The 22,773-nt window shown below is 39.5% G+C and overlaps 2 protein-coding genes across 2 annotated transcripts in view; both read left to right on the forward strand.

The window, feature by feature from the left end:
* Grd (Glycine receptor) overlaps positions 1-22,773 on the forward strand; it is a 247,959-nt gene that overhangs the window by 217,646 nt on the left and 7,540 nt on the right. Inside the window, exon 6 of the mRNA XM_065222260.1 lies at positions 2,051-2,254. Within this exon, the coding sequence (XP_065078332.1) occupies positions 2,051-2,254 (204 nt within the window). The remainder of the gene's footprint in view (positions 1-2,050; positions 2,255-22,773) is intronic.
* LOC135701460 (cullin-1-like) lies at positions 15,715-18,036 on the forward strand. Its single transcript, XM_065222269.1, has one exon. It carries the CDS (start codon positions 15,715-15,717, stop codon positions 18,034-18,036), a length of 2,322 nt encoding a protein of 773 aa, XP_065078341.1.

Here is a 22,773-nt window from a genome sequence, read left to right on the forward strand (position 1 = left end):
TCTTCTTAAAAAAAAGCTGGTGAGTTGAAAGGAGCTAGTTAGTTTAACTTTGATCAGACGTCAGGGAGTAGTTCATTTTGCCCGATTTTTCCTTAACCTTTTAAAACAAGATTAATCAGAAGGAAAGTAGAATTGAGGGTCAAAATATTGAACTTTATACACTTAACTATTATAGAATTATAATTATCCAAGAAACCGAATAGTGCAAGTTTCACCTTTTGGTGACCTCTGTAAAACCCCTTTTTTTTGTATTACAGTCACTTTAACGCTCTTGGGTCATTCGTGACTTGTCTGGGGGTGAGATTTGAACTCGTGCCTTTGGCGTGAGAGGTATGGATTCTAACCACTACGCCGGGGTCGCCCCCATATGTCAAGCGGTTTTAAAGATTGGCTTCATTAATATTACACTCACTTGCACTGTACTTATGTAAAAAATGTCCGGAGAATCGAATGATGAATGGTTCCCGTCTTACGCAGACTATAGGAAATGGTCTATTTTACCCAATATCCTTCCTGATTTAAAAAAATCTAGTACACGTCTGATACAACAAGTTGCAGAAAATGAGTAGTGAATGGAATAAATAGCTTTTTATAGAAGTTGACATGAGATAATTGGATTAGACTACTGAGCCTACAATTCAGGTGAAACTGATTATTTCTTGAACTATTCATACTTCTGCTGCATTCCTCCTGGATCCTGGTTTGAGGTACAACGTGTGGGAAAGTTTCCAACCAGAGTGCGTTGAGTGGTTTTTGGCATCGTGCAGAATATGTTTTTCTTCGATTTAACAGCAGAAGTAAAAAAAACTGACATGAAAAACAGGAAGACTTTTTCCGATGATTTATGCCATCTGTTGGCAACGAGAAAAAAAGAGCAAATCGGAGATGATAAATGTTATTGGTTGTAAACAGTTCGTAGAAAAAGCCGGCTGGTCGTGCCAATTTCCTTAATTCCTAGTAGGTAAGCTGCAATCCTTGAAATTATTTAATTATTGCACTCGATTCGTGCAACTCACAAGCTGGAATCCAACCTCATCTGTATGCAAATCCAACCGAGTTCGAGAGATAGTTCTTGGGAAACCATCCTAATCCATGGTTCGGGATTGTTTCGTAGAATTGAACAAATCTCCCCTATGGAATGCCGTTCATCCGGAATGCCACTTCACTGGAAAGGACCCAACTTTAGCAGTAAAACTTCTTCACCGAGAGTGAGAGAACGCTCGTCACACACTCATGCGGGATCATACCATACCTACAGTATAATATGTAGGACAACCAAAGGGAAGACAATCGCGTGCCAGCAAAAGTGAATAAATTAAATCCGTTGAAACAACGGATGCATTTCACATTGAAAACTCCATTACAATCTCCCAGCGTCAACTGCTTTATGCTGCTACAGACACAAGTTTTGTCTAAAGTGAACGGATTAGTCGCGTACCAACCGGTGGTGGTTTGCTTGTTTGTTTGCCATGCACGCCACAATGGTGGTGTTGAAATCACTTTATTATTATGTGCTTGCATGTGTTACAAAACGCCTGCCAGTCGGTGGAATCCTTCAAGTGAAAGTTACGATGCATATTCATCATACGCGCTACGAGTATGTAAAAGATGTACGTCCTGAAAGACGGATGAAGATAATGTATCGTGCCAATCTCTACCTACTACCGTTCGCGACTAAATGTTGGATCCTTGTGAGCATTAATTATTCATAAGCCCGTACCACTACTTATTAGGAAATGTTTCAAATTACGAAACTACTTCGGATCACACTTACCAAATCTTACGTAGAATCTCCCTCAAGCCCACCACACACTATCCTGAATTTTCTGTCGTCGCCTTAGCTAATTACATTAAACATGTACAAGTGAAATGAAATTGCTCAGTCTATGTCCGGTTTGTTAAGGACAAAATCGTCATCGTCGTCCTTGGTGGGACGCTTCGTCCCAATTAAATTCATTACTGTTCATTTCTTAGTCTACTAGCACATAGTTGTGTTCGGTGAATTTCAACAGCATCTTCTCATTCGTTCTCGTTTGCTCTCCGTTTGCAGTTGGATACACAACGCACGATGTCCTGTACCGGTGGAACAGTGGCCGCTCAGCCGTGGCCATTGCCGAGGATATGAAGCTGTCTCAGTTCGATTTGGTTGACTGTCCTGCGGGCAACATGACGGACAGCGTCGTCCACAACACAGCCTTGGCGGGCGCAACGGTGCTCAACGCGGACGATGACATTGAGACGAAACTATATGTTTGTAAGTATTGAGGATTGTGCGTGTGTTACCTTCTTTTTCTTCTTGTGTTCCTAAAGATGTGATCTCTGTGCCTACAATAAACTCTTCCTAGTTCGACACTAGACATCAAGTGTGGGAGGATATCAAGTTACGAAGTTAAATTTAAGCAAAGATATCTATGGATAATTTCAAGCGAAATGATAAAGCGATGTCCATGAAACCTTGTTCGCTATAAACAATCTTTTAAAATTGTGCAGTAATTCATTTTTTGTGCGGGTGAAACCGACAGATGATGGACAGTCTTGGAAATTCAATGTTTCTATATTATAAAACAGTTCAATTGTTTTTAAAATATAGAAACATTGAATTTCCAAGACTGTTCATCTTACCCCCAGCATCTGTCGGTTTCACCCGCACAAAAAAATGAATTCCTGCACAATTTGTGTGATTATTTGAGATCATAATAAGGATAAAAAAAAACACATTGCTCACGTCTGAATACGTCTCGGGTTCACCTGGGGACCAATAGAACCAGATCCGAAACACGCCATGTGACCAGGCATGGAAAATCATTTACATTTATTTGCCTCTAACTTTTTTCATCAACAACATTCCGCAAAATGATGTATAGAGCTTTAGTAGGTTTTGTTATTAGCTACAACTTTTGCCCATAACTCAAATCTGTATCTCTTATGCATCACGAATTAGAGCGGGCAGAACTTGGTACTGTTTTTCAGTGAATGTAAAATACATTCACTGAAAAACAGTAGTGGCTTCTGTTCGCTCTGGTTCGTCATACATAAGATATACGGATTTGAGTTGTTAACAAAAGTTGTAGCTAATAACAAAACCTATAAAAGCTCCATACATCATTTTTGAATTCTGTTGATGAAAAAAAGTTAGGGGCAAATGAATGTAAATGAATGCAAATGATTTTCCATGCCTGCATGTGACACACTTGAAAATTCAAGAATTGGATCATTAGCGATGACGGTCGATCTATCTAGCACATATGTGTTCAAGACAACCACAAAATTCAGTAAATCCGATCTAATGAATCATTAGCATTAAATACCAGCCTAACCCCCTTGGTAAAATTTTTAGAACAAAGCCTCTACAAGCCTGTGTAAAATCAAAATTTAATTACTTATTTCAACAATGAATCTAGAAAGCAACCAGGAACAGGATCGTAAATATTGTTGTAAGCATTTGGTGCTGTACAATCACAGGAACTCCACATCGAAATTTACATCCATCACCACAAGAGCAATTTATACTTGTTTTTGTTTATATTTTCCCATTTGACAACTCCCGTACCACACTTAAAAAATTCCACACGTCATCATCATGTGTCTCACACTTAATTTTGCGCATAATGTGAAACACATCCATTTCATGTGTGAATCTTATGCTATAAACCATGCCTGAACACTATGGATTTGAATTGTGACACACTTGGATTCTATGTGCCTCATATGGTGATATCAATAGCTTTGCACACCATAGTTCAATATTCTACAATATTCTACTTTATCGAATTCTACTTTACCGACTCTAAAAATGAATCGACAAATATATAAACAAAACTGCCAGAGGCCAGAGCTTTCACAAATATTTTTAATGGGTCTGATTTGGGATTCGATCATGGACTGTTGGGGTATGCTGCTGCCGAAGTCTTCGTTCGATCTCACTGTGCCACGGTTGTTCTTATATATGAGGCAGGTTGATAGGATAAAGTCACAACTCTTGTTATCGATGTTTACCTTTCTGAGCAAGCAATTCACATCGTATTGAAATGCAAAACACTTTAAATCCATCTGTTTTGAACAGTAGCGTGATTCAATGTGCAATACACTTGAATAGATAGTGAAAGATTTTCAACATTTCAAAGTTTGAAACACTATAAATTAACGTGTATAACACATTGAACCAAGGTGAAATACACTTAAAGTAAATGTGATTGTGCATTTAGAAAATCAAGTGTTTAAACACTTCGATCAAACGTGTGAAATTTTTTGAGTGCAGGTTGTGTATAGTGAAATTCATTAAATATCGCAAACTTAGAGTGGATGTGATAAAACCTTATAATTCAATAGCTGAGCCTCGAAATAATCAACTGTCTGTCTTACCCCCACTGTCCGTCTTACCCACAGTTCTCCTACACCTAATTTTTTTAAATGCCGTATTCGTTGCCGGTTTCAATAAATCGTAGCAGCCTCTTCTAATCAAAATGACGTCTGAACAGGGATATAGAACTAAGCACAAACGAGTAAACATACACTCAAAAAAGTCCACTCATCTGATCGAAGTGTTTAAACACTTGATTTTTCATATGCACAATTACATTTATTTTAAGTGTATTTCACCATGTTTCAATGTGTTGCACATGTTGATTTCTAGTGTTTTAAACTTTGAAATCTTGATAATCTTTCTCTATCAATTCAAGTGTATTGCACATTGAATCACATTACTGTTCAAAATAGATTGATTTGAAGTGTTTAGCATTTCAATGCGATGTGAAATGCTTGTTCTGCAAGGTAAACATCGAAAATATGAGTTGTGACTTCATACTTATCAACCAGCCTCTTATATGAGAACAACCGTGGCCCAGTGAGATCGAACCAAGACAACTGTAGCAGCACATCCCAAGAGTCCAGGGCCAAATTAGACCCATTAAAAAAGGCATGTGCATGCTCTGCCCTTTGGCAGCTTTGTTTCTATATTTATCGATTCAATTTTGAAGTCGGTCAAGTAGAAGTCGATAGAGTAGCATATTGTGGAACATTGAACTATGATGTGCAAAGCTATTGATTTCACCATGTGAAGCACATAGAGTCCAAGTTTGTCACAATTTGAACCAATAGTGTTGAGTCATGGGTTCAAAGCATAAGATTCACACATGAAATGGATGTGTTTCACAATAAGTGCAAAATTAAGTTTGAGACACATGATGATGACGTGTGGAATTTAGTGAATGTATAGGGATGTGTGGGTATAGCTTAGGAAATTTTGTTTTTTCCTTAAATACCTGGAAGACTCAGAGAATTTAATAATTTTATTACTAAGGATATTTTAAAGAAAAGTATTAATTTTAAAATACAAGCATTTATTTTTTCTCGTGAGTTTCATTCGCACTTTGACCATTATAGATGCACAGGGGATTAATCTTCAGTAACAAATATATTTTAAAAAAACAGGCTTGTAATGTTGTTTTGCTTTGTTTTGGAACATACATATTTTTCAGAAATTTCAAATTTGAACTAGCTATAATACTTCAAGAAATTTTCAAGAATCTGAAGTTAAATTCCATGCACAGTTTAAAAGCTCGTGAAATTTTATTATAATTACTTAGGACCTAATTTCAAGAAAGTTCTGGGAAAAAAAATCTTTCAGAAAAACATCAAATGCAATCTGCTTTCAAGGTAGTTCTGAAGAATTTTAGATTTCTTGTGAAGCCTGATAGCTTTGAGTTGAATTTCACGAAACCCTGAATTGAATTAAAAGCAAATTTTAATGAAAACTCTTAGTAATTTCTGAGAAGCACAACTTCTTCAGAGGAAAATTCCAAGGGCCTTCTGAGGATAATTTGTGAGTTTGTGGGAGAAAACGACTCCGGGGCATAGGCCATTGGAATCTTTTTGAAAATACTAAGAGGAGGATTACAATTAAATCTGAGAATAACTCCAGAACATCTTCAAGGGAATTTGAAAAATAAATTCAGGAGAGTTTGCCAAATAAATTATGAGCAGAAATCTAAGGAATTTGTGAGGAGAAATGCCAATGAATTCTTAGGAGACATTTAATGTGAGTAGAATTCCAAGGGAAGGTGTGAGATTCAAAAAGAAATCTGAAATAAATTCAATGAATATCGGAGAATCTTTCCTAAGGGTTTCTTATTGTGGTGAATTTGAAGATAATTCCGAGAAAAACTAAAAGAAAATTGAATTCGAAGCTTCATCGTATATTTCAATGGAAATCAGAATGGACTATTCTGATGGATAGGTCTTCAGAACTACTTGAAAGTTCCATAAAATTCCAGAAGTTAATGAAACTGCTTTGCAGTTCTTTTTTGTTTGAGAAACTAGTCTGATGCTCACAAAACTTCTCATTAAATTCTTAAACTTCCCTTAACTTTATAGGACTTCCTAAAGTTTCCTCAATTTTTCTAACGATCATAGATCTCTTCTAAAGGTTCAATAATTCGCTGAAGTTCTTTGAACTTCTTTAAAACTATGTGACTTCTCCAATGTTAACGGAACTGCTCTGAGGTTCTCTGCTCTTTTCTGAAATTCTCAAAACTTCGCTAAGGTTTTTGCAGTTTTCATGAAGCTTGTTGTACTGCGCTGAATTTAATTGAACCGTCCTAAAAATGTTTAAGGTTTACTGAATGGGAAGACCTCAAATAAATTTTGAACGTATCTGAAGTTATCTGTAAATCTGGGAACTGCCCTAAATTTTCACTAGTTTTCTGAAACTAATGGAATAGACCTCCCTCTGAAATTCGAAGCTTACTAAACTTCTTAAAAATGCTCCCGCAATTTGCTAATGTTCATACAAATTCTTGAAGTTCGCGGATCTCCTCTTAAGCTCCATAGATTTCTAGGAAGTTCTCGAAATGTTCCTGAAGATCACTATCCTTCTGTGAAGATTTCGAAGTTTTTCTAAATTTCTGGAACTTTTGTGCTCACGCAATTTTCTTGGAATTAGAACGAAATAATTAATGAAGTTCTATGATTTTTACTGAAGTTCTAAAGATTTTTCAGAAGTTCATGAAACTTCCCTTAAATAATTTTATCAACAGTCTAGACTTTTCTGGTGGTATTAAAACTGCCTAAACGATTATTGAATTTCCTTAAAGTTCACTAGACTGCCCTTAATTAATCAGTATTTTTTAAGAACCCGCAACTTTACTGAAATTTAATGATTTGCCTTGAAGTTTCGACAATTTTCCTTAAGTATTATAATCATTATAAACGCTCACTAATTTTCCCTGATCTTATATATGCTTACCTGTAGTTCTCTAAATTTGTTTAATCATCCGGCAAATTTTCTGAAATATATTCATAATTCCCTGACGCTTTTGACGTTTTTGGATCAATCATAGAATTCTTGAAATACCCCATCATTCCACGGAACTCCGTAAGTCGCTTCAAATTTGCTTAAGTTAATGAAATTATTCTGAAGCTATCTGTTCGTCCTCGAAGTACTCGGAAATTCGCGTTGATGTTCTCTAATCAACTAAGCTAAATTTTCGTATTTTTTAAGTTCTTGAAATCTCCATGATATAACACCCTTAAATTACTCTCACGTTTTCCGGATGTTCATATAATTATCACGTTCCAGATTTTTTTTCGGAGCTTTGCTGAAGTTTCCAGAAATTCCCTGAGTTTCTCTAAACTACTTTCAGGTTTTACCATTTCCTTGAAATTATTTGAATTGCCCTTTGATTCTTTGATCTGTCTTGATGTTCTCCAAATTTCCCTAAAGCTCTGAACTATATTGAGGGTCTCCGTTCTACTTGAAATTAAATGGAATTCCCGTAAACACCTTTAAATTTCCCTGAAATTCTTTGGAATTTTGTTATGTTCCTGAAATATTTCAGAAGTTTTCTAAATTCTCTGAAGGTTTCTGTACATCCCTGAATCGGAACATCTTAAGGGTTTTCCTTTTTTTTTCAGCACATCATGGAACTATCTTGAATGTTTCTAAATTTACGATTATATATTTTTAAACTGCTCCCAAAGTCAGGACTAAAGCTATGGAAACTGCCATTACGATCTGAAATTCCCCAAAGATCTCTAGATCTAGCTTTTTTGAGGTACTTAGAACTTCTTAACGAATTGCATGATACCCCTCATATTTTCTATATTTCTCAAGTTTGCTTGACACCTGTGAAGTTCTCTGAAATTCTAGGAACGTCATAAAAGTTCCTGAAAATGTTCGGATGCTAAACGAACTGCTTTGAAGTTCTTAAAATTCTTAAGTTCCCCATATTTTCAGCGTATTAACTTTCCTTATGTTCCCGCAGCTTGTTTATGGAGCTTCTCTGAAATTCTCAGCATTTCTTTTCAATACTCAGAACTTCTCCAAAGTTCCTACAATTGTTCTGATGATAGTGAGACTGCATTTAAGATCTCTTATCTTTCATAAAATTAATAACGATCTTAAAATAAATCATTTATTTTTTTTTCCTTGATTCTGGCGCTTCGAAAATTTTCAATATCTTGAACTTGTACATGGAATGCGAAACTTCAAGATATTGAATAATTTTAGATCTTGTACTTACTCAAATCAAGTAAGTTTTTTTTTAATTTTATAAAGTGAGAAATTAAGTAAATGTTAAACTTCATCCTTCAATGGATTTGATTGTAAAGCTGTTTCTTTACAAGTGATTGCCATATCTTAAAAACGTTTGGGTAAATTGCTGTTGTTTTTGATCTACCAAAACAAAAAAGCATATTTTTAACACATTTAAAAAATAGCTTTCTTATTATAAGCCTGGAATTTATCCGGTAAAGTTCTGGAAAACTCAAGTAATTATATTTAGAAAGATGAGTAGACACCCTGTCGATAGAGAAAGACTATTAAACGCCATAAAGCAAAGAATGATCAACTTGAAATAAATTCACGTTAAAAAAATTGAAAATACTGACTGATCAAAAGAAAAAGTGACTTTAGTGACTTGGTTTAAAAAAAAAAAGAGACTTTTTAGTGGCTGACTTGAAAAAAGTGAAGTGACTCGTTACCAGGCCTGAAATACTCAGAGGGATGGGCAGTGAAAACAAAATACAATTCGCAGCATGGATTTATACCTAAATTATTTTGCAACTAGCATTTCACCTGCCTTTTTTTTTATTCGATTTACGTGAAAAATAATAATTGATTGCATCGCAATATTTTGCACATGCTCCATTAATTTACCACCTAAGATCAATTAATCAATAAAGTTAGAATATTATTTTTGAATTAAAAAACTAGTTGAATTTGAGAAGCACACGAAACATAAAGGTGATTGAATTTCTGTTCGATTGCAATACTCTCAAATTTAATCTAGTAAGAATAAGAAATCCTCGGAAAAAATCTAATGAGAATGTTTGATTGGCTCAATTTTGACAGTTCATTTGACTCATCTCCGCCCATCTCTCCTTCTGAGTATTTCTACTTTAAACGTGTCGAAATCAATATTTCTAATTCTAATGCTAATTCTGACGACACGGAAAACAAAACATAGGTATTGCACATTTTTCAAGATTACTAAAAATCTGTGATTCTCGGTAGGAAAAGTAAAAAATCGGTAGCTTTTAACCTTTCGTCTGTGAATCGGTAGGCATCCCGAAAATCGGTAGGACTACCAATAAATCGGTAGGTCTGGCCACCCTGCAACCAGACGTCCTAGATGGCGCTATGATAACGGCAACCAGGAGGACTTTGAAAGATATAATCCTCGCCTCGATAGTACTAGCACAAACGAAGTGATAGACGGAGCGGCTCGAAAACTTTGGTGACTAACCTGCTATTGCAATTTTTCAGTGTACCACAAGGCAACACCACTACTACTGGATTGTACCACATGGCAACACTACTACTGGATTGAACTAGCATTTTCTCCAAATGTACTAGAATGTTTTGGTTCTATCTCTTTCACTCTACTCAAAACTGAAATTCATAAATAAATGACAAAATGATACACTCTTTGCACACTGTCAAAGAATCATTGTACACAAAATCAACTTTGTGCAAAACCAAAACAAAAATACTATCCCATCTGGTGGATGATGGCACAAGCTTTTAACAAAATTCTATTACAGCGAACCACATTATTTTAATTGATTTCTTCGCCAGTTAGTCGTCTGTCACTTCGTTTGTGGTACTAGGCTGAACATACCATCTTGTGAGTCTATGTCGTTTAATTTACGAAGCAGCAAAGGTCAACATTCCAAGAACCAGCAGCAAACCAGGCAAAACGGCATTAGAGGACTGCAAAATCTCGACAATACACGGTGATTTTGAAAATTCTACTTTGGTCACTCATTTGAACTAACAGTCACAGTCAAGGCAAACCATGTCATTTGTCAATGTCAGTGACGAACATGTGTAGATTTTTATATTAACTAAATTTGAAACGAAATTAAATGACTTGAGCAACACAATTACATGGAGCCGTTAATGTGAACACTCATCTACGTCCTGAACTGCTTGGATAACAATAATGTAACACAGAATGTATGAAATTACAATTTTCTTACCTGTTGAATTGTTGTCATAGACGAAAAAATGAATGAAATTTCGACGAAGGTTTTTTTGAGGATCAAGTCTGTCAATGACTATGTGGCGAACAATTTTGTCAATATCGCGGGAAAGTCTGTCAATGACAATGACAAATCTCAGCACTGGTTAACGCACTAAGTGGTCGTAGAAGGTGGAAAGGTATCGGTATCAAACATGATAACACCGTTTCCCATGATGATCTTTTTGTTGCCAATATCATAGGAAAATTCTTCGCTGAAATATCATCGTTCGCAGCATTCCGAGGCGGCTTTCTCACTGCTCAAGAAAAAAAAGTGCAACAGTCGACCTCTTCATGCCAGACGATAACAAAAACAATCGCGACTTCAACAAATCCTTCAGCCTTGCAGAACTAATCTTCGTTCTTGATTCCACAAAAGGAAAGTCCGCAGACCCCGACGATGCGAGTTATCATTTGCTAAAGCGATCAACATCTGAGCCGACGAAACCTTCCCCACCGACTGGCATCACAGTTTTGTCATCCCAATCCACATGATTATCGACCAATTCCACTTACTAACTGCGCTTCAAAGGTTATGGAGCGCATGGTCAACCGACGACTCATCACCGAACTACAAGAGCACAATCGTTTAAATCGCATGAGCAGCATGTTGACATCGCAGCTTTAGATCTTTCGAAAGCATACAACCGAATTTGGCGTCCTACTGTACTACAACAGTTTATAGGCAGGGATATTGTAGGTAACAAGGGCAAATTCGTCCAGGGTTTTCTGAAGGAGTGAACATTCCAAGTCCTAATCGGTGACACCAAAGTTCCAGGCTCAGTCCTTGCCGTCACCTTATTCTTTTTTTTTTCTTTGATTTGTTTTCCGTCGATCTTGTTTTCCGTGCTGAGCACCAATGCTACCGATGCCAGGGAGGCAGCTCCCACACCTGGACCCTACCTTTCGACCCATCAACTCATGAACCGGGGACCAACGGCTTTACTTCCCTTCCGAAGGAAGGCGTGATCAGAGATGTTATGCCTCAGAACATCCCGGCGGCGCTGACTGGGATTGAACCCAGGCCTGCTGGGGTGAGAGGCAATCACGCTTACCACTACACCACCGGCACCGCTATCACCTTATTCTTGGTCGCAATGAGCTCAGTATTTACGAATTTACCAAAGGACATCTATATTTTTGTAATTGTTGTGGTAGGTGCAAACCCCAAAATTATTCGTCCAAAACTACAAACAGCTCTCTGAGCGATCTCCAAATGGGTGGACAGTATCGGATTCACCGTGGCTGCCGAGAAATGCTCGATTTCACTTTTCTGTAATTCGTAACACCACCCGTGGATCAATCCTGTAATTACCTTCGACCGCAAATGCAACTTCGACGCCCACTTCAATTTGGTTAAGAAAGAAACTGAAAGTAGAATCTGTCTGATTAAAGCGATTAGCGGTAGACACAAAACAAACAACAGAATAGCTCTTCAGAACATCGGACGCAGTATAGGTAGTTACCAGCAAATTACTTTACGGTTTGGAAATTACTGTTGGGTCATCGGCAGCAAACTCTCTAAGCCCCGTGCACAATAGGATGAGCTTGAGCTTGATTGACCGCCCACGGTTGCTACTCTGTTATTGCCAGATCAGCTGTAATTACACAGAGAACCAATAGACGATGCTTGGGACTAGCAATCATCCTCAATGTGTAAAAACTGGTGATCTTGAATTAGGCAATACCAGCGCCGGCCGCGCCCGAACACAGGTCAAGAAAGGAATGGGAAGGATTGTGTTGACATGACACTCGCTTTGATGGAAGCCGAGAACACCTCTGCACTTCCACGAGGAATCACTGGGATGTTGGATAAGAGGGTTGGGTTTGCAGCAGGGTTCGTTTTGGTAAACGATAAGCTGAATTAATGTCCTAACGATCATATAACGCGAAGGAGCTTGGGACTAAACCCACGGTCTTCTGCTCAGTAAGCAAAAACGTTTGCCACTAGGCAGACGAGCACCTTTTTAATCACCGAGTTGCTGTTATTACCATGTAGTCATATTAACAAATAAAACGATTGACGAATCTTGATTGTGGATGGGCCTGAGATTAGACTCATGATGTTCTGCTCAGTAAGCAAAAACGGTTGCTCTAAGGCCACCGAGCCCCTCATATCACATAATACCGTTGCTCAAATTTTTGTATCCATTCAAACCCGGAACCAACGACAACAACGAGTTTCGCAAAATACACGATACACAAGCGATTTTACTATAAATCTCTTTGATATGTAAGGACCTGGGACCGCGTTTTTCTGCTCAGTAAGCAGGCTACTGTAACCGACGATCTTTCAAATCCGAAAACTAAAAACTACGAAAAAGTACTTAGGCCTTCATTAAGTTCCACATTCACGCGACGTACAATGTTTCAATTTGCTCTTTACGTATTGTTCAGGCTAGGCCCTTTTCAAAATTTACGCGAGAAATACGCACAATCGTCACCTACCTCGCAAAACTGGTTCCAAACGACAACAAAGGCATAAGCAACGATGGATTGTTGAACTTTGCTGGCTCGGGTGGTGTAGTGCACAGCAAAAAAAAATGTAATATCGATCAACGTAATTCAAGCTGATGTATGGAATAATGATGTAGGATAGATGTACCAGTCATGGCTATACGCTCCTACTATGATGTGCTCCAATTATGGCATATAGGATTTCCATAGGCCATGATTGGAACACACCACAACAGGAACGCACAGCCATAACTGGTACATCTACCCTAATTGTAATTTTGTTATTTATCCGCACACACCCTGGTCGACCACTGTAAACCAATCTGCCGTTCAGCGTTATCGGTTTTTGTTTCTGGATCTTTAGTTGCCTCTGTGATATACTTACTTGCGGCATACTATTTTGGGAGTGTATATGAGCGTGTACCATGTACGGTAGCTCATCTCTCATCGTGATGGTGGGACATAGCAGACAAATTAGAGAGAAAACAAGGAGGTATTAGTATTAGTTATATGTAAACAAACAAAACAAAAGTTAGATAATGCGGCACTGTAACTACTACTATTTTAGAGGTATGATTCGTCATGTTTAACTCAATGTTTCAATTGAGGCAAACTATCTATCTTACAATTACAAAAGCAAACCTAAACTTACAATTATATGCAAATGCAAAATGAAACTTGACAAATCATCGTCAATTCCCTTATTCCAGGGCAGGGCCTGACGATTTGAATCTAATTTTGATCAGTGAACGGGCACCATATGGTACATTTTCTCACCATGAACCTATCATTTCCAGCCTATCTGAACTATTTAATAAATGGAAGCCATAACATGGGTTACGCTCCCCCTAAGCGGGCCCTCCGCATCCTGTCTCTGTCTTATCTCAAATACAAAATGCCAATGGTATGAATGTATCTATATATAACTTGGAAATGACGTACAATCAAATAAACCCGTAACCCACTCACTTGGTCAGGCTTCAGAATCGTCCAGTGGGCAGTGCACTCTACACTCCAAGTTCCCTTTTTTTCAAATTTACCGCAAATTTGATATTTTACCCATTGAGTGTTGATTAGTCACAATGAAACATTGTGACAGAAGTTGAGGTTACTAGTGTATTAAATAATCTAGGTCCTATTTAGGATTATATCTGAAAAATCCAAATCTGGCCAACGCCCACCCTAAACCTAAACCTGTTCTAATCCACCTGAAATGACTAACGAATGGAAGACTTTGACTACCCAGCCATGCAATAGTCTCATTCCGTGCCTTATGGCAACTTGATGATTCTATTGCGCTCATCTTCTGGCACCACCCAGGGGAGACTTGGTCCTGTACCCAATGCTTAACTTATCTCCATTCCACTCAACTACTCGCAATTTCGTGTGATATAGTGGGCGGAATATTATTATATGAGACAATTCAATGCAGACGTCTTTCCAAATTTGGCAGATCGACAGGTAATCGGTGAGTTAGCACGATAGTTGCTATTCAACAACTCGACAACGTCCCATCGTCAACGCCTGCTATGAGAATTTCCCATAGCAGACGCCAACGAAATGACGTCATCGAGCTATCGATCAACTACCCTGGTTATCGCCTGGTACCTTATAGCACGATGCTAGGAGGCGAACCGGAAGAATCGATGAGCTACCTCCCCCACTCTAAGCCCCGTGCACAATAGGATGATGCGACTAACTTCCGGATTCCAAGCTCACCTACCTTGGCCACATGTGTAGAAGTTGGTGTCATTCCGTTTCAGTTCTTACTGGCGACCGAAGCATCCAGTAGATCCATCAGCTATATTTAAAAAAAAAACACTTACGGAGAAACCAGAAACATTATCATCCTTGAAAAAGCTAAAAACCTTGTTCAAGAGTACGCCAACATCGTTTTCCCTCCGGTAGCAGAAGTCCACCGGGTTGGAGATCGGATATGGAATCGCATCGGTCCCAAGCACCCCTTAACTAAAGCCATTGAGATTGCCGCCCGAGCTAACATCACATTGTGTTGGATAACTGTCCACTGCGGCATTAAAGGCAACGAGGAAGCAGACCGTCTCGCTTGCCTCAACCGAAGCTCCGAAAAATTGGACCTCAACATACCAAGTTCTGATATTCGCAGAACAATCGCGCATTCCATTAACAATGGCATCAGCAGTGGGCCGCAAACAGAGTCCTTTTTCTGAGGAAAATAAAAGGAGATGTACGAAGATGGACGGACAGGAAAAGTCGCAGAGAACAACAAGAATTATCTCGTCTTGGAGTTAGAACCAACATGCCAGTTCTGCCAGATTCCTCTAACGGTGGAACATCTACTCATAAATTGTCCGCGGTTCCTGTCAGAGTTCTTTATGCTCTAATGGTAGTTTTTTTTTGCTGGAGAGAACTTATTGAAGGTTCTCAAAACAATTATTTGATGTCTACCGAACCTTTTGACTTTGCATGGGAGTTGTATAACTAGACCTATTCACCCTCAATGTTTTTTCTTTCAATAATTATTAATCACTGAAAGCAAGTGGGACAACTCTGCTGTGAATCCCCGCAGGTATGAATGAAAGCTAATATTCAGTTGAGGTTTCTTCCATCCAAACCTTCATTTCTACCAACCAACCTTTGAAAACGCTTAACTACGGAGTCATCTTTCTAGTTAGTTTCCTTGAGTGAACCCGTTCGCAACGCGCATACATCGTTTTCCGAAGATACCTGAGAATTCCACCTCCATCGACTGTGCACCATGTCCTGTCCCGCTACTCGGCAGAAAATCAAGATAGACGAGGTTTGGGCCGATTTGGAAGCTGGCATCCAGCAGATCTTCCGACGGGACCAAAACATCCGATCTGGGCGCTACATGGAACTGTACACTCACGTGTACAACTGCAGCGTAAAGGTACAACGTTCAGCATCCGATTGGCAGCTTGGCCAGACGCTGTTTTCCCGGAGTGATTCCACCAAACTAGCAGATGAATCCCAACACTCCGGTCGGGAATTGTATTACTACCTAACGAGATTCCTCGAAGGCTATTTAGAAGATTTGCACAGCCATGGTTCCGACCTGATGGATGACGAAATGCTGCTTTTCTACACAAAGCAATGGGAAGACTTTAAATTCTCCAGCAAAGTTCTGAATGGCCTATGCTCCTACCTCAACCGGCACTGGCAGAAACGAGAATGTGAAGAAAGGCGTACGAATGTTCATGAGATCTACCAGCTAGCGCTGTTCACATGGCGCGAGAACCTGTTGAAAAATTTGAGCAAACAGATGAGCACGGGACTGCTCAAGTTGTTCGATCGGGAACGAAGTGGTGAGACCATCAATACGCGACTGGTTACGGAAACGATCAGCAGCTACGTGGAACTTAGTAGCAATCTCGATCAGAGCGAACCGCTTTTCGACGGACCAAATTTGTCTACGTATATTGAATGTTTCCAAGATGCATTTTTGGAGCATACCGAAGAGTTCTACACAGCGGAGAGCGCAGAGTTTCTGAAGAACTATTCGGTTTCCGATTATTTGAAATACGTAGAAGTTCGATTGAAGGAAGAGGAGAAACGTGCCGTTGTTCTATTGCACAATAGCACTCGGGAAAAACTGATGACTGTTTGCGAACGAGTACTGATTAAGAAGTACCTGTCTCGGATTTACGGCGAGTTCAAAAATCTATTAGATTTGGAGAAAATCCCGGATTTGATTCGCTTGTATCAGCTGATGGTTAGATTGAAAGTCGACAGAGTACTAACCGAATTGGGCAAACATTTGGAAGTCTACATTCACAAACAAGGATTGAACGCGATGCTCAAAGCTGGAGACCCGGCATTGACTGATCCGATGCTTTACGTTCAGACAATTTTAACGGTTTACAGAAGGTACAGTACCTTGATACATGCGGCGTTCAACAGCGATAACATTTTCATAGCTGCGATGAATACAGCTTTCGGGAAATTTGTCAACCGGAACGCCATCATAGATGCCAGCAAAAGTTTCTGCAAAAGCTCGGAAAATCTTGCCAGATACTGTGACATGCTGTTGAGGAAATCTAGCAAGCATCTGGAGGAACAGGACTTTGACGACTCGTTAAACGAAGCAATTACCGTGTTCAAATTTCTCGAAGATAAGGACGCTTTCGAGAAGTTTTACAGCAAGCTGCTATCCAAGCGGCTGTGTCTACAACTCTCGACCAGCGATGATGCCGAGGCCTTGATGATCTCCAAACTTAAGGAAACTTGTGGTTTCGAATACGCCCGCAAGCTGCACAGGATGCTCCAGGATATGGAAATATCGAAGGGACTCAACGCAAAATACCAACAGATGTCAAACAATTGCTGCAGTTCATGTAGCGACATTGATTTCAATATTCTAGTGCTGTCGGATGGAACGTGGCCGCTTAGTCCAAGCTTCACACTGACGCTTCCGTTCTCGGTGGAACAGGCTGTGGAATCGTTTCAAAAGTTTTACGCAAGACGCTTTTCCGGACGAAAGCTCATCTGGTTGTACAGCATGTCACGCGGTGAAGTCGTAACGAATTGCTTCCTTCAACGGTACACGCTACAGGTCAGTACTCTACAGATCGCTGTATTGATGCAGTTCAATGAACATCCTTCCTGTACCATTCAACAATTGGTTGAACACGTCAACGTCAAGCTAGACTACTTGATACAGGTAATTCAAATTTTGCTTAAGGTGAAACTACTGACGAGCAGCGATGAAGGGGACTTGAAACAAGAATCCTCGGTTCAACTGAACACAGCCTTCGGCAGTAAGAAGCTCAGAATCAATATCAACCACCCATTGAAGGCGGAAGTCAAGGTGGAGCAGGAATCTTCCAATCGATCCATTGAAAATGATCGAAAGTTTATGATTCAGGCGGCGATTGTGAGGATCATGAAGACCCGGAGAAGCTTACTGCATTCGCAGCTGGTGGGGGAAGTCTTGAACCAGCTAGCGACGCGTTTCATACCGAAGGTTCAGATTGTTCGGAAGTGTATTGACGCTTTGGTGGACAAGGAGTACATCGAACGGCGAGCGGGCGAAAAGGACGTGTATGACTATCTCGCTTGAGCGGTTTTAGCTTTATGCATTGTAGAATGGCGAGGTTTTTTTGGGAATACTGTTTATCAATAGTAGAACAAATAAATGCATGCGCTTTTTTATGTTGAACGTTGTTGATGTTTGACTTCTCTTGCGAATATATGGCGATGTTATAAACCGCTAGATTTGCCCAATAAGACCCATCATAGTCCCATAAACTTGACTCATATGATCTCAGGGCTTGCTCTGAACTTTTCCTTTATGACCTTTGAACATACCACACAGGTCTGCTAGACTTGTACTTTTTTTGACGTAGGACTACGTCTTTGATTTCTATATGGGGGTACACTTTGTGAAAACCGAAAATGGAACATGTAACAAATTAAGAAAGATTTTGAACGTTAATAACTCAGCTACCTCTGGACCAATTTCAATAATTTTATCACCAATCGATCAGAAATATGGCTACGCATCAATGACAATGCTTCCGAATGTTGATTTTTAACAACAAACTATTGAAAAACTGGTAAATGTCCAGCATTGTCCAAAAGCGTCGAATTAACTAACAAATCCACCAATTACCTACACGCATATGCTGCTTCCCTAGCACAGTCGTCAGAGAGTAGTAAGTAGACGAAACAAGTCGAAGTGGCATTCGCCTCCGATCCTCGGGCGCGCGGGAATAGGGAGGATGGAATTGCGTAATATTTTGCACACTCATCGCCATATTCAGAACCAAACGCAAATTCTTCGAGATAACCACCATCCGTCGTCTGGCTCGCCGTGGCGGTGTCTGACGTATCTCCGGTCTGATTTACGAGGTGTGGTGAAGGTGTTCCTGAAAAATGAGATCCGTGATGCTGTCACCTACACTAAACACGCCAAGCGTAAGCGGCCATGGATGTCATCTACGTTTTGAAGTGACAAAGACGCACTCTGTTTGGTTTCGGAGGTTAAATCATCACCAACTTTGGCAACAAAACGGCTCTTTTCAGCGCCACCAAGCTTATTAGAATAAAGAGGGGTACAAATTATTTTGATCAACCTTGATCAACTTTGAATCGCCACGGCCGGATATTTTCGATGGAAGAAGCAACAATCTAGCATCTAATTCGACGAAGGCGGCAGGAAATATTTGTGAAGCCGAATTATTTACGAAAGAAAGTGTCGATGAAGAGAATCTATCAATGTAGATAGGACCTATTGAAAAGTGAAGGAAGGCGTGATCAGAGATGTTATGCCTTAGAACATGCCGGTGGCGCCGACTGAGATTGGACCCAGGCCTGCTGGGGTGAGAGGTAATCACGCTTACCACTACACCACCGGCGCCCATATCTTTCAAGGCGATATCACGGCGAATGAGATCGACCCAAATTTGAGTTTAGTTATCTCAGAAATAAGAAATAAAGTGCAGGAACTCAGCGATGAGTAATTTTGCCTCATGTTTTCCCAGGTTGTTCCAGGATTTTCAAGGATTTTCCAGGGAAAAATTCCCGAATTCGAGAAAAGTAAATATTGGATTCACTCAGTTTATTGGTACTACTCCGAGACTGAATAAAATTTTCGTCAATTTCCTCATTTTCTGGCAGATTTTTTAGGTTTTCCACAGGAAACCATGAGACAAATTTACACATCGCTGAATTCCTGCACTTTTGAAGATTATGAGTGAGCTAAACTCAAATTTTGGTCGTTCTCATTCGCCGTGTACGCAAAAGGAAAAGAGCCAGTGTCGCTACTTGATAGCAAACTACTCATAATGGGAGGAGTCTTTGTAGCTTTTATACCACTTGGTTGCACATCATTCTGCTTTAACCTGAAAAGATATAAAAGAGCGCTGCTGTATGGCATTAGCTCATTTTCGCTTCGGACGACGTGGTGAACCGCAATAGCAGCAGTAGGAAGGTGGTGGCTAGTCCACTCAAGCAACAATTGTTGTGGTAAAGGAGGCGCCAAGCGTCATTGCAAAGTTCTTCGAGATAACCGCCATCGGTCGTCTGGCTCACCGTGGTGGTGTCAAACGTATCTCCGGTCTGATCTATGAGGTGTGCTGAAGGTGTTCCTGGAAAATGAGGTCCGTGATGCTGTCACCTACACTAAACACGCCAAGCGTAAGTGGCCATGGATGTCCTCTTCAATAAAATGGCCCTTTTCAGGGCCATGAAGCTTACATTAGTAAAGAGTTAGAATAGAATTTATCTGTGCTTGTTTGTCCATATTCAGAACCACAAGCCCCCAACGACCACAAAATGCTCTCCAGAGTTGTAATCTTGTAACCAAATTTGGGAGCAGGGGTGCAAGTGATTTTGATTGAATCTCTTAATCAACTTTCTCTTTGAAAAAAATTACTTTCTCGGAGACGAGCCAGCCAACGGCTGAAAGTCTCCTTAATAAAGATATTAAAAAAATACTACAAACTTGGTACGCCTACAGCGTTAGCGTTAGCGTTAGCGTTAGCGTTGTTATGATATACTTCGTAGATTGGATACTAGCGACACTCACGTCTCTTCTGAAATTCTCAGTTAGACTACTTTCAGGAATAATGCTGAGGAGTAAACATTGGTTCCAATCTAAACAAGAGTAACAGAAGCATGACTGTCGCTATTCCCGGCCACGCCCATCTTTACCATAACTAGGGATAGGGAAGGAAATGTTGATGTAGTACTTACTTAACGAGAGGCCACCGACTTAGCGATACCCTCATAAGTGCTACGGAGTTGGAGGGTTGGGTAGGGTATTCGGTTAGGATTCACCTCAAGTTGGCGATGCAACCAAAAGTATGTATTGTTTATTTGTTGTTTATTTAATCTCTCGATAGCCGGCTATCGAAAGAACATATTAATTTTGTTTAGTGATAATGAATTTTAAGAGTCATGACGGAGAGCTTGGGATTAAACCCATAATTTTCTGCTCAGTAAGCAAAAACGATCCCTCCAGGGTCATCGAGCATCTCAGAACCATAACGCTTCGCGACAATACAGGACTACGTTTTCGCTTGATATGCAAATAGTTTCCAAGGTTAATGTTTAATATCAAATATACACATGATGGTGGCGATTTATTGTGCTGTTGAAGAGCTTGGGGTTAAATCTATGATTTTCTGCTCAGTAAGCAAAATCGATCCCTCCAGGGTCATCGAGCATCTCATAATCCACAGCGCTTCGCGTCAAAGTACGAATATATGGATGAACTATCTATTATTGAATAACTATTATTTACGATAATTACATGAATAAATAAAATATAAACTACAAACAAAACGTGACTGTTAAAATCTCAAAAAGATATTCTCACAAATATATTTCACGCCACCAGGAATCTCAAAACCAGTAGACGTTATAATGATACTCTGCACATGTTAGACACAAGAAAAGGCCAAAAACAAGCGTCCGAAACACAAAACCCGTCAAATCCACTAGCAGTCACAATCAACGATTCTACGAATCGCGAGCGCTCACGAATCATAAAACCGCTGACTGCGACACTCTGAAAGCGAAATTGACAGGCTCTATGCATCAAACACCCGCCCTCCAATCTCCACCCGCATCCAACAGCACAAATCTCCATTACAACATCTAACGAATTCAAAGCTCCGAAAATCACTCATCTATAGCAAGTGAGTGGAAGCAACCCTGCATGCAACCATTCTTAATGATACACTTGTTCTGCCTATCTTTCTATTAGGCCTGTGGACATGCGTTAGCTTCGAAACTTCTAACCAAACTGGGTAAATTTTCAGATCACAAAAAAAAACTTAAAAAAAAAAACTTTCAAAGGTAATTACAAGTAAGATAAATATTGATTATTTTACGCGAAAACGAGCAAGTAATATTAAATCTCTTGTATCATATGCTAATGCAAATTGACTGTAACAAAAATAATATGCTTAAATAAAATAAAATATTAATAAAATTAAATGCAAAATTTACTAGAAGATCATTATTTTATTGGTGATAAGTTTCTAATAAGCCCTCCCAGTTCCTCTGTATACAGAACAAATCTGACACTATAATCAGAATTGCTCAGTCTGCATGAAGCAGCCGATTTCATCAAGGAAGTTCTATTAACAACTAAGAATTAATCGTTTGAGGCATACTGAAGCATTAAGAAGGTGATATGTGTCACTATAGGAAATCATCAACGTTGCAATGATCAGTGAACGGGCACCATATGGTACATTTTCTCACCATGAACCTATCATTTCCAGCCTATCTGAACTATTTAATAAATGGAAGCCATAACATGGGTTACGCTCCCCCTAAGCGGGCCCTCCGCATCCTGTCTCTGTCTTTATCTCAAATACCAAATGCCAATGGTATGAATGTATCTTATATCTGAAAAATCCAAACCTGTTCTAATCCACCTGAAATGACTAACGAATGGAAGACTTTGACTACCCAGCCATGCAATAGTCTCATTCCGTGCCTAATGGCAACTTGATGATTCTATTGCGCTCATCTTTTGGCACCACCCAGGGGAGACTTGGTCCTGTACCCAATGCTTAACTTATCTCCATTCCACTCAGCTACTCGCAATTTCTTGTGATATAGTGGGCGGAATATTATTATATGAGACAATTCAATGCAGACGTCTTTCCAAATTTGGCAGATCGACAGGTAATCGGTGAGTTACCACGATAGTTGCTATTCAACAACTCGCAACGTCCCATCGTCAACGCCTGCTATGAGAATTTCCCATTGCAGACGCCAACGAAATGATGTCATCGAGCTATCGATCAACTACCCTGGTTATCGCCTGGTACCTTATAGC

This window comes from Ochlerotatus camptorhynchus, unplaced genomic scaffold (genome assembly GCF_037179485.1).
Source record: "Ochlerotatus camptorhynchus isolate MF236.1 unplaced genomic scaffold, CSIRO-AGI_Acam_v1.1 ptg000162l, whole genome shotgun sequence".
In the NCBI taxonomy this organism is placed as follows: domain Eukaryota; kingdom Metazoa; phylum Arthropoda; class Insecta; order Diptera; family Culicidae; genus Ochlerotatus; species Ochlerotatus camptorhynchus.

What these genes read in the sequence shown, in the direction of transcription:
- LOC135701460 (XM_065222269.1), top strand. Translation starts at nt 15,715, where the DNA reads ATGTCCTGTCCCGCTACTCGGCAGAAAATCAAGATAGACGAGGTTTGG.